The sequence below is a fragment of the Apis florea genome, unplaced genomic scaffold, assembly GCF_048593485.1.
Source record: "Apis florea isolate Af1SG1 unplaced genomic scaffold, ASM4859348v1 contig_2272_pilon, whole genome shotgun sequence".
NCBI classification, from domain to species: domain Eukaryota; kingdom Metazoa; phylum Arthropoda; class Insecta; order Hymenoptera; family Apidae; genus Apis; species Apis florea.
Genome location: NW_028256549.1, coordinates 1,592,882 through 1,605,862, shown reverse-complemented (window position 1 = coordinate 1,605,862; position 12,981 = coordinate 1,592,882). Strand labels below are relative to the sequence as shown.

General features: G+C 25.5%; 4 protein-coding genes across 8 annotated transcripts; 3 read left to right on the top strand and 1 right to left on the bottom strand.

Annotated features, from left to right (window-relative positions):
* Positions 1-45: 45 nt before the first annotated feature.
* Positions 46-3,570, bottom strand: prel (preli-like). 5 transcript variants are annotated; one of them, XR_015290577.1, is made up of 6 exons: positions 3,206-3,568; positions 2,274-2,502; positions 1,949-2,162; positions 1,596-1,844; positions 1,165-1,523; positions 46-1,036 (listed from the first exon to the last, which is right to left on the bottom strand). XR_015290577.1 is itself a non-coding variant. In XM_031915384.2 (5 exons), the coding sequence occupies exons 2-5, from the start codon at positions 2,363-2,365 to the stop codon at positions 1,383-1,385; spliced, it is 696 nt and encodes a 231-aa protein (XP_031771244.1). In that variant the 5' UTR covers positions 2,366-2,502; positions 3,206-3,570; the 3' UTR covers positions 46-1,382. The 5 variants fall into 5 exon arrangements, 3 of the variants coding, with proteins under 3 accessions (XP_031771244.1, XP_086758704.1, XP_086758703.1); XR_015290578.1 differs by lacking the exon at positions 3,206-3,568 and adding an exon at positions 2,882-3,099 and having other exon boundaries at positions 624-1,036; XM_031915384.2 differs by having other exon boundaries at positions 46-1,523; positions 3,206-3,570.
* On the top strand, positions 3,534-7,511 carry Spt (Spitting Image). Its single transcript, XM_012484191.3, has 12 exons — positions 3,534-3,751; positions 3,863-4,072; positions 4,135-4,320; positions 4,427-4,600; positions 4,684-4,808; positions 4,881-5,383; positions 5,462-5,664; positions 5,765-5,966; positions 6,046-6,252; positions 6,326-6,415; positions 6,482-6,769; positions 6,867-7,511. The coding sequence occupies exons 1-12, from the start codon at positions 3,698-3,700 to the stop codon at positions 7,172-7,174; spliced, it is 2,550 nt and encodes an 849-aa protein (XP_012339645.2). The 5' UTR covers positions 3,534-3,697; the 3' UTR covers positions 7,175-7,511.
* Positions 7,512-7,522: 11 nt separating this feature from the next.
* LOC100870098 (V-type proton ATPase subunit e 2) lies at positions 7,523-8,683 on the top strand. The gene is made up of 4 exons (XM_003692097.4): positions 7,523-7,820; positions 7,973-8,020; positions 8,098-8,185; positions 8,287-8,683. The coding sequence occupies exons 1-4, from the start codon at positions 7,723-7,725 to the stop codon at positions 8,326-8,328; spliced, it is 276 nt and encodes a 91-aa protein (XP_003692145.2). The 5' UTR covers positions 7,523-7,722; the 3' UTR covers positions 8,329-8,683.
* Positions 8,684-8,934: 251 nt separating this feature from the next.
* Positions 8,935-11,771, top strand: Sou (required for meiotic nuclear division 5 protein souji). Its single transcript, XM_003692018.4, has 7 exons — positions 8,935-9,141; positions 9,554-9,837; positions 9,935-10,072; positions 10,176-10,474; positions 10,537-10,639; positions 10,707-10,861; positions 10,981-11,771. Exons 1-7 carry the CDS (start codon positions 9,006-9,008, stop codon positions 11,042-11,044), a joined length of 1,179 nt encoding a protein of 392 aa, XP_003692066.1. The 5' UTR covers positions 8,935-9,005; the 3' UTR covers positions 11,045-11,771.
* Positions 11,772-12,981: the final 1,210 nt, after the last annotated feature.

Sequence of the window (12,981 nt, the reverse complement as noted above, 5' to 3'; positions counted from 1 at the left end):
TAGTCAATATTTCAAGATAGAAAGAAATAAACAAACAGCTATCTCTAGCTTGATCATCTTATCGAATTGTTCATTCGATATAATTTATTCTAAATACTTTTCTATTCTGTTATACAGAGCAAAAAGTAAACGGCACAAGTTTGACAAATTACATGCTTTTGCACTCATGTTATTATATATGTATATTAGATCACCACACCTGGAAATTTACACCTCTTTTCATAATTTGTTGCTCTAAGTTAATATTTTTTTGTTTTGTTTCGTTTCTAATAAATTAAAAAAAAATCTTGATTCGTCTACGATACATTTTAAAATATTTTTTGATAGGAATGGAAAAAAAAATAAAAGATTAATTTTTTTAGTTTGTAATAAGATTCTAATAACATTTATATAGTATACTTTTTAATATATTATATACAATTTTTCTATCTATATAATACTTGCATAAGTTATAATGCTGGTTAACGATAAACATCAAATTAGAATTTTTTCCTCTAAATACACAAAAGTGATATTTTAATGTATAGAGATACGTGCATATATGCGCATAAAAAACTTGCGCAAATATTAAATATCTTTTGAATATGAATGCAATTCTATTTTAATTGTATACGGAAAGCATATTGGATAATACGATATCGATTATTTATTCATACGTGCAAATAAAAAATGCTTAAATACTTACAATTAGATGCAACACAATATCGCAAAAATGTGTTATCTATAATTCCTAATTTTTTCTGCTAACTCGTTGATCTTAGATTTTCGTTTAACGAAATCTTCGATTTTCATTAAAACAAATTAAATTCATTTAAATCTAATAACTAATCTTTCTTTTCTTCTATTTCAATATTTTACAATTTACACTCTACATCTTTTAAAGCACGTATTCGAAGCAATTATATATACATTTTTATATTTCGATCCAAATTTTATTCGCTTTGATATCTAATGATACAAGCGTACCATAATATTGCTTCGTCCGCGCTATTAAGCATCGTCAGTGATCGTTATCTTTGAAAATATATTGCTGCGTCTATCGCAAATAAATCTTATATGAATATTAAAATTGAACATGAAATGGCAGTTAACAGGAATGATAACGTGATACAATATTATACATAATTAGAATAAGAAATTTTTTAAATAAAAATTTTTTCTTACATTTTTTAACGAATATTATACTTTCGAATATGAAAATGAAACTGAATAACGTTAAACAATTTCATTCTATTATTTACTCAATCAATAAACCATTAATAAATAATTATCCTTTGTTTCTATTTTAAAACTATTTTTCTGAATTTTCATTTTCTTTTTTCGCCAAATGTTTTAAATCGTTCACACTGACGATGTTGTTTTAATTATGATTGCTCAGAATGTTATGTAGCATAAATAGTGCCAGTCTTTTTCTTTGCTAAATCAGTAGCCTTTTTCGCAGCATCCTTTACTTTTTCTGCTTTACCTTGTAATGAATGTTGGAAATCTTCTGCAAGACTTGTCTTTCCAGGAAATTCATCAACCTAAAATAAAAAACAGTGAAATAAAAACTTTCTTTTCTTTCAATGCTGATTTTTTATATGCATTTCTTTTACTAGATGAGCAAAACCCATTTGAGAAAGCGATGGATTCATATGTTGGGCCGTGTGAGGAAACAAATGTGCTAGAACGTAATTAAACCCATTATACATCAGAGTACAATTCTTTTTAAATCTATCCAATCCAAATGCTTGAATAGCTCTACTGAATCCAAATACTTGACTGTCAATCCAAGCTGATCGTTTTGCTACTGTCCAATTAGAATTTTCTTCGCATACTTTATAAACAACTTTCTCTACAATGCTCTGAAATAAACAAATCACAATAAGAATCAATCATCAAATAACTGTACTATAATATTTGCTTATTACACAGGATATATTAAATTACATCACACATATCAAATTACCATGACTTTAGTGTAACCTAAATTTCTTGTATATGTTGTTAAAGTCTTTGTCTTTGGATCCACTATACTCTCTTCAATAATTTTTACTATATTTTTACTGACAAATCTCTCTCCCCATTTAGGCACTCTGTTAGTTTTTGTCAAAAGACGTGTGGTATATAATATACCATTTTTAACTTTTCTTGATATGGTGTCTTCCGTAAGTACATGAGAACTATACATGAAAACAATTTATACTTTATATTCATTTTTTGTAAATATTTCTAAATCAATAATTTCTAAAACATTATATTTTTCACAAGTATATTTGAAGCTTGATACTTACCTATTAGGATTTGGATATCTCTGCCAAAATCCATATGCAACTTGATTCCAATTAAATTGAAAAATTGTACTACTTTCGTAGTATTTAACCATTCTTAATATCAACCAATATAATTTATTTAATGACCAGTATAATTTATTCTTATGATTAATACTTTTTTAAAATTTCTTTGCCAAAAGCAAAGTTAATCATGTGTCATAAATCTTAATTCTAATTTGTATCTTTTAATCTGAAAATAAACAAAATATATACATTATATAAAAAGTATATTTTCTTTCATATAAATATATAAAAATCCAGATATAGAAAAAATTATTTTATTCTTATGAATCTCATTTGTAAATGAATCTCTATTATTATTTAAAATATAATAATATAATAAATTATATTACAAAAAAAATTAATTAATGAAAAATTCAGTATCTATACAATAATATTAATCTTATTAAAAATTCATATATATATATATATATATATTTTTTGAACCATAAAAACAATAAAAAACTTATTTAAAAACAAAAAAATATGCATGTACAATATAATTTAAAATAAAAAAATTCTCAAAATTATTATTTTAATTAAGTAAGGATTCAATAAAATTATATAACCTTTTCTATAATATATTATTCTACAACATTCCTAATTATTCATCATTAATTAAATAATAAATTAAAATTTAACTTGAATTTCATTGATTAAAGTTTGTAATAACGTGCTACAAAATAATAAATATATACTACATTCAATAAAATTTGATTTTTAATCAATAAAAACCGATACACTTTTTGATCATGTAATAGTTGCGAACACTCTTCTAATAGAATATTTTGATTTTGAGTTTTATTCTAAATAATATTTTTTTAAATTAATATATGTTGATATTTGTATAAAAAAAATTTATGCAAAATTTATAATATATTTATATTACTTACATTAGCAAATTATATTTCTTTCATATCAAATTATAAATTGTCATGCAATTAGAAAAATCTACTACACCATCAATATTATCGAACTTCTTTACCGTATTCTGTATATATTCACACACGTGCAAATGCATGCTTGCATATCCACAGTATAGACAACTTATTAAAGAAACAAATAAATAAATTGTTAATGTTATTTTGAAAACTTCAATGCTTTGAAATTTATGTGTAGACACACATATTTAAAAATATAAATTATTGTTAGAACATTTATTATATGTAATAAAGAAAATTACAAATGATTACTTGTGTATCATTTTTCAGTATGAAATGTGGTAGAACCGTAACGATTCAAAACATCAACGGATTACAGATTTCGATTGTTATAACGTAAATTAAAAATCGATTGATTACTATTTTCATGTTGTTTACAAACAACTAAAAGTGACGAGATTAGATTTATCGTCGTTGATTGTTTAAAAATCAGAAAGCTTAAAAATGCCAGTAAAGACAAAGGAAATAAAAGGAATATTAATACCTATAGAAGAACAAGTAAGAAAAATATAACAATTTTATAATATTTTCATATTGTAATAATATATTTCTTATATCATTTATTTCTTTTTTAAATGAAATAATATTTTAATATATTTAATATCTTAGGTAAATAAATTAAAAGAATTAATAAATACTAACCCTCATAATGAAAATGTTCCTATGTCGAAAAAATCCGTCCTTTTTGAACAATTGGAATGTTTGGGAGAAAAATTTGATTTACTATCAAAAGAAGAAATTAGTGATTATGAAGAAATGGAATCAAAGATCACTACTATCGTGGAAGAATTTTGTTCCTTAGAATATATTAATGAATCTGTACGTTAAAACAAAATATAAACATTAATTTCTTATCCATTTTTATAATAATTTTTTTACAGATTGAAAGTATAGATAAACAAATGGCAAATCAAATTTTGTCTACTGTATTAGATAAGTTTAAATTAGCTCTTGAAACTTTAGAAAAATTAGAATGTTTGCCATTGAAGCAAAGATTGACAGATTGTTTGGATTATATTAGAGAAATGGGTCAAGCTAATGAAATTGAACATTTTCAGAACATTAAGGTATAAAAAATATAGTATAAAATTTTTTCATATGATTATATCAATATTTAGATAAATAAATTGCTTAATATTATATATAAATATAAATAGAATATTCTTTCATTAGGAATTGGGCTCTTGCATTTTGGAATTGCTTGGACCATTACAAATATATAGGAAAAGCTTAATGTGTCAACCACTAGCTGAAAAGATCATATTATATTTGTGTCAGTTGTGTGCAGCATTTAAACTGTTAGTACAATTAGTACAAGAGCAACATCGCCTAAATGCACCAATTTATGTAATAAAATGTTTTATGATCTCTACATTTTAAAAGCATACACAAGCATATTCTAATAGGATACTTATGCTTTATTTGCATAGAATTGCAAGAAATATGTGTGTGAAAGACTTTGCTTTTGCTTGAAGATGATAATAGAAATATTGGATATGTTAGATCCATTACCAGAAGATGAAGAATTTGAACAAAAAAATCACTTTGTTTATAGGTAATTTAGTTTCAATTGCTTTTAAAAAAATACTTTACATTTGTCTATTTTAATAGTTTATTATGCATTTAGAATGGACTTGGTATTGGACATCTTATCAGAAATGCCAAATAAATCACTACAAGATCAAATACAGGAATGCAAAGATTTATGGTTTCGAATAGAAGATGTGTTTTCATATGCAATGGCTATTGCACAGGTTTGCAAACCTTGCAATTTTAAAGCAATAACTGGAACCTGTCAATCCATTATATCAGAATATGAGAATTTAAAATTTCAATTAACTTCGGAATCGTCTGATACAGCATTGAATAATTTGTTTATGAATAGTTTGAGCGATGCGCTTTATCGTTTAGAACGTAAAATTAATGTATCGGTATTGAATCTTGTTATGGAAGTTTTTAGTGATCCTTTTCATGCTCTGAGAAAACTTGTTACAATCTGTGGTAATTCATTAAGCGCTAAAAAACGATCTAAAAATGATTTATCCAATGCTATAGAAGATTTCGATCAAATCATAGATAAATCCATGCAAATTGGATTATTTGCTATTGCCTCTTGTAAAGATAGAAATCGTAAGTTAATTCGCTTAAATTGATAAAATTTGTATCATTATCTTATTATTTATTCATTCAATTGTTAAATTGTTCCAGGAATTAATCAAGTACGAAATTGTTTGGCAAGTCTTGAATCTTTAGAAACTGAATTGATTTCCGCCATTACCATGTTTTATTTGCATCCAGACAGTAAAGAGATACGAGCAAATGTAAAGTTATTAACTGCACAATGGCAATTGGAAGTCAATAAATTACATGATGCAATTAATCTGATTATGGATTCTGCTGCTTATTGTCAAGTATTTTTTAATAAATATATGCAGTATAATTATATATAATAAAAATTAAAAATATAAATTTAAAAAAAAATTTTATTATATTAAAATATTATTTATTCAGGTAGTTTTAGATGATCTTCAAGATCGTATTTCAGAGATGTCAAATTGTCTTGATAATAGAAAGCCTGTCACTCAAGCACAGGTACAAAGCGTCGTGCTTAGATCGTTATCACTCTCTCGTCAAATTAGTATTACAATAAACGATATTGGAAGTGATATTGTTGAAAGGCAAACAATAATGATGATTAGAGAATTAAAAGCTGGTAAATATTTATTATATGAAACTTTTAATTTGTTCTTTTATTGTATACAACTCTATAATAATTTTTTATTATTTTGAAGCAATTTTTGAAGCTGATGCTGCTTCAAAAAGTCTTTTAATAGAAAATGCTACTGAACCACAGCAATTACGGGTAATAAAAAGATGCGAATTAATATTAAATGTAGTAAAACGGTTACATCCCGCTTTAGTTGCTATTATGAATAATACAATGTTAATGAATACAACTTATGCTAAAAATGGCAAGGGACAAGGTGATACTATTCATGGTACGTTATCTTTTCTTCAATTATTAATTTTTGCTGTTATATTCATTTTATATCACATTTTTTTCTTTTCTAGATGTGAGTAACAAATTAACATCTACAATTTATGGATTATCCAATGATAATCATAGAAAACCTTTAACTTATGTAAGAACTCCTTATACAGGTAAGAATATTTATACAAATATCATGAATTCATGTTTATGCTTTTTAACTATCGATGTTTTTTTAGTGAGCAGTTGCAAATCGCCATTATCTATACAAACTGCGAATAGTGTTTCTAGAACGCAATTGAATTTATCGTGTTTGATTCCTTATATTAAAAAGGGACGTGAGATGCGTACTGAACGTTCGGTTATGTATAAAACACCGTGCAAAAATGATTCTCTTGATCGATCTTTGATCGATGAAAAATTAAAAAATCGCAGTTTGACTACCATTAGACAACATCTTTTTAGTAGGGACAATATTAGTTCTCATGACGATACATGTTTATCGGAAGAAAGAATGAATCTAACAGGTAATGTATATAAATGCAAAAATATTTCATAATTAAAAAATTGTTAATATTAAATAATTCTAATTAATCATTGATTATTAATATAATAAAACTGTAGGTATTTTAGAGAGATTTGTATTTTCTTGCACAAATTTAACTACAACGTCATCAAAATCTCACCATGTTGAGAAAACTCAACATGATACAAATACTGATGGATCAGATAAAAAATCTGTTCGACATTTAACAGAATTAGTTGAATGCATCGAAAATCAATCCGATATGACAACAGGTAAAATGGATCAATGTTCTACAATTGGCGGAGGTGATGGCCCATCAATCGTAAATATATCAAAAACTTACGATGATACCCAACGTTTAAGTAATAATACCGAAATAACACAAGAACGATTATTTGGAGATTAAATATAATTGCTAGGAATTACATCGATAATGAAAAATAATGATCTTCATTGAATTTGAAGTTTCAGTACATTGATCGAGAAATACAAACGTTCACAGTTGAAATAGTGTGTTAAAATAGTTTTTATTAAAAATTAAATACAATATTATATTTTTAAATAAATAAAGAATGTATGTGACAGAGAGAGAGAGAGAGAGAGAGAGAGAGAGAGAGAGAGAGAGAGAGAGAGAGAGAGAGAGAGAGAGATTAAGGAAGAAGAAATTAAGCAAACTTAAGTTCTAATTCAATTTTTATATATTTGTAAAATTTTCATTAATAAAAAGATGTTTTTGAATTAAATTATCAAATTATTGATTAATTTTGATTGTCTATCAATTACGAATTATATATCGAAAATATGCATGTATATGCGATATATCGTATCTCGCAATTTTCGAGTGCAACATTTGTTGAAGTAAATCGAGATATTCACGTGATTCACGATTACTTTAATAAATTTTGATTGCTTAATAGATTTAGCCCATTGATATATAGAAAAATTTATTATAAAATGGGAGCATCATTGATTCCAATATTAATTTTTACAATATTTTGGGGAGTAATAGGAATCGTTTTACCTTTTTTTGTTCCAAAAGGTACTAATCGTGGGTACGTATTCCATATAATTCCATTATAATTAACATACAAAAATTTTAAATATTCAAATATTTTTTTTTGTTATAAGAAAAAAATAAATATAATTATCTAAAATTATTAATTAAATTTAATAAATTTAATTTTTATAAACTTTTCGTTTATAGGATTCTTCAGGTTATGCTTATGTTGACAGCTTTTACATGTTGGTTATTGTAAGTTAACGAATATCAAATAAAGCACTTGAATGAATTTATAAATAATGTTACTCGATTTATTATATATTTTATAGCTGGTTATGTTGTTATATGGCTCAAATGAATCCTTTAATTGGACCAAAACTACCTCGAAATACAATTCTTATGATGGCACGAGAATGGGTACATTTTTTTATTTCATAATAATATCAATTCTTTTAAACTTATTAATTACATAGAAAAAATAGAAAACATAGATCTTCTTTATAATATTTTTGTTACAGAGCCATGTTCAGTTTGATGGAGTAACAGCTGATCTTCAGTAATTTGATAATACAGAAGAAATTAATTATTTATTATTGATATAATGAATTATTATTTTTTTTTAAACTTTATAATTAGTGAAATCGTATTATCATAGTAAAAGTAAAAAATTTAGGTAGTTGTTTATTGAAAATTTTAGAAATACATCAAATATTAATATTCTGTCTGATAAAGTAAAGTAAAATATATTTCCTAATATATATTAATTATATATTTTCATTTAATAAAAAACATTATTAAATAACAATTTTAATATTTAAAATGTTATCATATTGTCATCATTATGTAACAGCGACAATAGTGATTAATGATTAAACAATAGCAACACTAATAAAAATAATTCATAATCAAGTGAAATATTGTTGAATATTATGTGTGTTTCAATTTTTAATCTTATTCTATCTATATTTCAATTTAAAAAATTTATATTGATTTAAAAAATTTTTGTATAAACAAATAATTGATATTCTATATGAAAATAATATAATTCATATGTATATCTTATATATTAGAAAACTAGTCAACACAATATACATGTAATATACAATATATGTGAATTAAAAGGTATTGGATTCTAATCTTATTCGTATATTTATGTGTATGCGCACGAAGTATACATCTACATGTGCATAAAGCAAAAGTGACAAGTAGTGACGCGCTATCACCAAGAAAAACAATAATGGAGGCGTGTAATGTCGTTGAACGTGAAGTTGACAAGATTTTATTAAAATTTGGAGTCGTAAACGAACATGCAGAGACAGTACTGCAAGATCTCATAAATCATGTCGAATCTTTAAAAAAGGAATTTGCAGAAGGTATTCTAAAAGCTTTCACAATACTTACAATGTCACTATTCGTTGACATCTATGAGTAAAAAAATAAAATCTTTTGGAAATCGTGATATTATTAGTAATTCTAAAAAAGAAAGAAAAAAGATTTAGAAGATTTCAATTTTTACAGAATCAATATGAATATATAGATTTAGTAAAATTTAACCTGAAAGATGTTTAAATTTTTTATTAACCTCCCTATATTATTCTGTCTAATTCTAACCTCTCTCGTTGCAACATTTTATTCAATATCTTTTTTCATTTAAAAAAATTTTTCGATTATTTACATTTTTTTCGTTTATTTTTATGTTTTTTGATTCTTTAACGCTTTAATCAAATATAAGATTAAAATTATGTGTTATTTTATTTAAAAGAAACAAAATTTGTTTTCCAATAGCACCATCCAATCATGAATTAACACCAGGTCAAATACAAATATTAAAAGAAACAATGAAAAAGATATGTGAAACTGTGCATCGTTTAACTACTGAACATAGAGAATTACATGGTTCTGTTTCTAAAGTTGGAAAAGCAATTGATAGAAATTTCACTGCAGATTTTGCAAGTACAAGTAGAGAAGATGTTTTTTCAGGCCCTGAAAAATCACATCTTCTAAATCAAGTCATTTGTCAACATTTTTATCGTCATGGTATGTTAGATATTGCAGCAGAATTAGCAGCGGTAAGTTTACATAAATACATTTAATAACAAGAATATTTTTGCTATTAGTTTGTTATAAAATATATATATATATAAATATAATGAATTTTTGTTGCAGGAAGCTGGAATTAAAACAGATGAAGGTACAAAAGAGCCATTTACAGAATTAAATTATATATTAGATTGTTTAAAACAAAGAAATCTGGAACCAGCTCTTGATTGGGCAAAAAAACACAGAGAGGCACTTTTAGCACAAGTATATTGAATATCATTTATTGTTACTTTGATAATATTATTATAATATTATTATAAATAAATTAAAAAAAAAATATTTGACATTAATTAAATATTACTTGTAGAATTCATCTCTTGAGTTCAAGCTGCATAGGTTGCATTTCATAAGATTGATTCAACAAGGACCTAGTAAACAAACAGAAGCAATAACTTATGCCCGTCAAAATCTTACACAATATGTTGAACGTCATGGGAAAGAAGTGCAAGCTTTAATGGGCACGCTACTTTATTTGCCAAATGGAATACAATCTTCTCCTTATAGCCATTTATTAGATCCCACATTGTGGTTAGATATTCATGATGTATTTACAAGGGAGGCTTGCACATTATTTGGTTTAAGTGTAGATAGTCCTCTTTCAGTGTGGTAAGTTTTTTTATATTGATAAATACACAAATCAATAGAATAATCTTATAATATTGTTTTAGTATTAATGCTGGTTGTACTGCATTACCAACACTTCTAAATATTAAGCAAGTTATGCAACAAAGACAAGTAAATACTGTTTGGAATGGAAAAGATGAGTTACCTGTAAGTAATAGTAATTAGAACAATGATTAGAAAAGATAATATTATTTAAATGATATTTTCCACACAGATTGAAATAGACCTTGGTAAAGAAGGTCGTTATCATTCTGTCTTTGCATGTCCAATTTTAAGGCAACAAAGTACAGAGAATAATCCACCAATGAAATTAGTTTGTGGACATGTTATTTCAAGAGATGCGTTAAACAAACTTACAAATGCAAATAAGTACGTTTTTTAGTGATAAAATATATTATTATAAATGAAAGAGTTCTTTTTAATTAATAAACAATAAGACCAAAGAAAAATTGAAGTTTTTGAAATAATAATTGAATTTTATTTTTTAGATTAAAATGTCCATACTGTCCAGTAGAACAGAATCCAGAAGATGCTAGACTTATATATTTTTAGATTACTGTGATATAACAAAATGAACGATCTGTATAACTCTTAAGCTAATGGAAAAGATATATATATATACTTGGATCGATTTATCGTATGCCGCGAACATTGATGGTAATTGTTATTTTTTATTTTGCCTAGTACACTAATGTTTGATTGTGTCAAAGCATTAGGATACAGTTGTATCGTTTTATCGTCGGAGAATAACACATTTTTGATAATTATTTTGGTGACGACAGACGATATTTTAATATCTTTCGAGAAGTAAATATATCAACGTAATTGTGTAAAAAATAAAATTCAATTGTGATTGTTTAAGAAAAAAATATAAATATAAATAAATAAATATATATTTATATATTTATTTATTTATTTATTTATTTATGTTTATGTTATATATTTTCACGTATGCGCAAATATAATAGTATGATTAAAATAGTATTAAGTAAGACATTTTTGTATATACTGCTGTTGAATGTTAATTATTAATTAAAGTTGTTTGTAATAATAACTATTAATAAGATGATATGTGAGTTACGTACAAAAAAAGTCGATGTGTATTAACGCAATCGTATTGTGTATTTTTTTTTTTTTTTTTTTTTTTTTATTAACATAGGATCTGACTTTCATCCGTGGAATCGATCATTAATATGTGTTCTTTAACAAAATATTTTTCTACGCTAGAGAGAATAAATAAATTAAATATTGTGTATATATATTGTACACAACATATGTATATAATGTGTATATTGAAATACCTATTGCATCATACTAAAAAAGAATATTGCGTGGTTTAATAATAGAAAATTGAAGAAATTTTAATGCTTTATTCTAATTATTCCAGATATATGATAATATATTGTATAGTAATTTTTCATGTTAAACACGCAAATATTTATTTAAATATGTTATTGAACAACATACATGTAAACATATAATGGTTTTCAACGACACATAACGTCGAATAATACGATTCATTAAAATAAAGTTTGTTCGCAGCGATCTTACGAGATAAGAATTTGAGATTTTGGAGCATCGCGTATAATACCACTGGGCGAAAATCAGACGATTTTCAGATCCGATATGCGTACATATTCTAACTCCCTCCCAGATAATTTTTCCTTTATAAATGCATGCTTTTTTACGCACTTTAGTACAAGATTACGCAAGTACACACACACACATATGCACACACAATATCGAGAATAAAAAATACCTTTCTTCTTCTTGAGTCTTACTGTTTTTCAACGATTACACAGGCAGATTAAATCGGACCCATACACCAGCTGGTTAAACATATATATGTATATATGTATGTATATATGTTAAAATGACAAAGAATAGAAGGAAAGAAATGTAGAAGTTTAATGGGTTATGCCTGTGCGCAATGCTTATCCGAGATTAAATTGTGTCTATACATATGCGACTGTTCTAGTTTCGTCTTCGTTCTGGTTTCTTTTAAATCGAATGAAACTCTTATTGAACAATTTGTTGAATTCAAATGGATTGATCAAGGGCACGTAATTTATCGAAACGAAGGTTTCATTAAATAACGATAAAACGTTGCATATAAAGAAACTTTCGTCTCGTGATATATCGATTATTGTCTGTTTGCAATAGCAGCTATCGATGAGTTAATTGCTAAGATTTTCTTTCTATTCGTTTGACGCGGAGCACAGACAAGAAGTTGTAAAAGCGTGATATCATTACATCGATAAAATAGATGATATATACATCACGATCGAGGTTCTATCATGCGCGGCAGAAAAAAAGAAAGAGAATGAAAATGAAAAAGAAGCTGGCAAATCATTGTCGATCAACAATGAAGTTGACGCTGAGTTTTGATTACATTCTGTTATAATTTCTTCTTAAATACATATATAAATACGTATATTTTTTGTATTTACAGAAATATGAAGAATTCTTAACGAGAATATATATCGCAT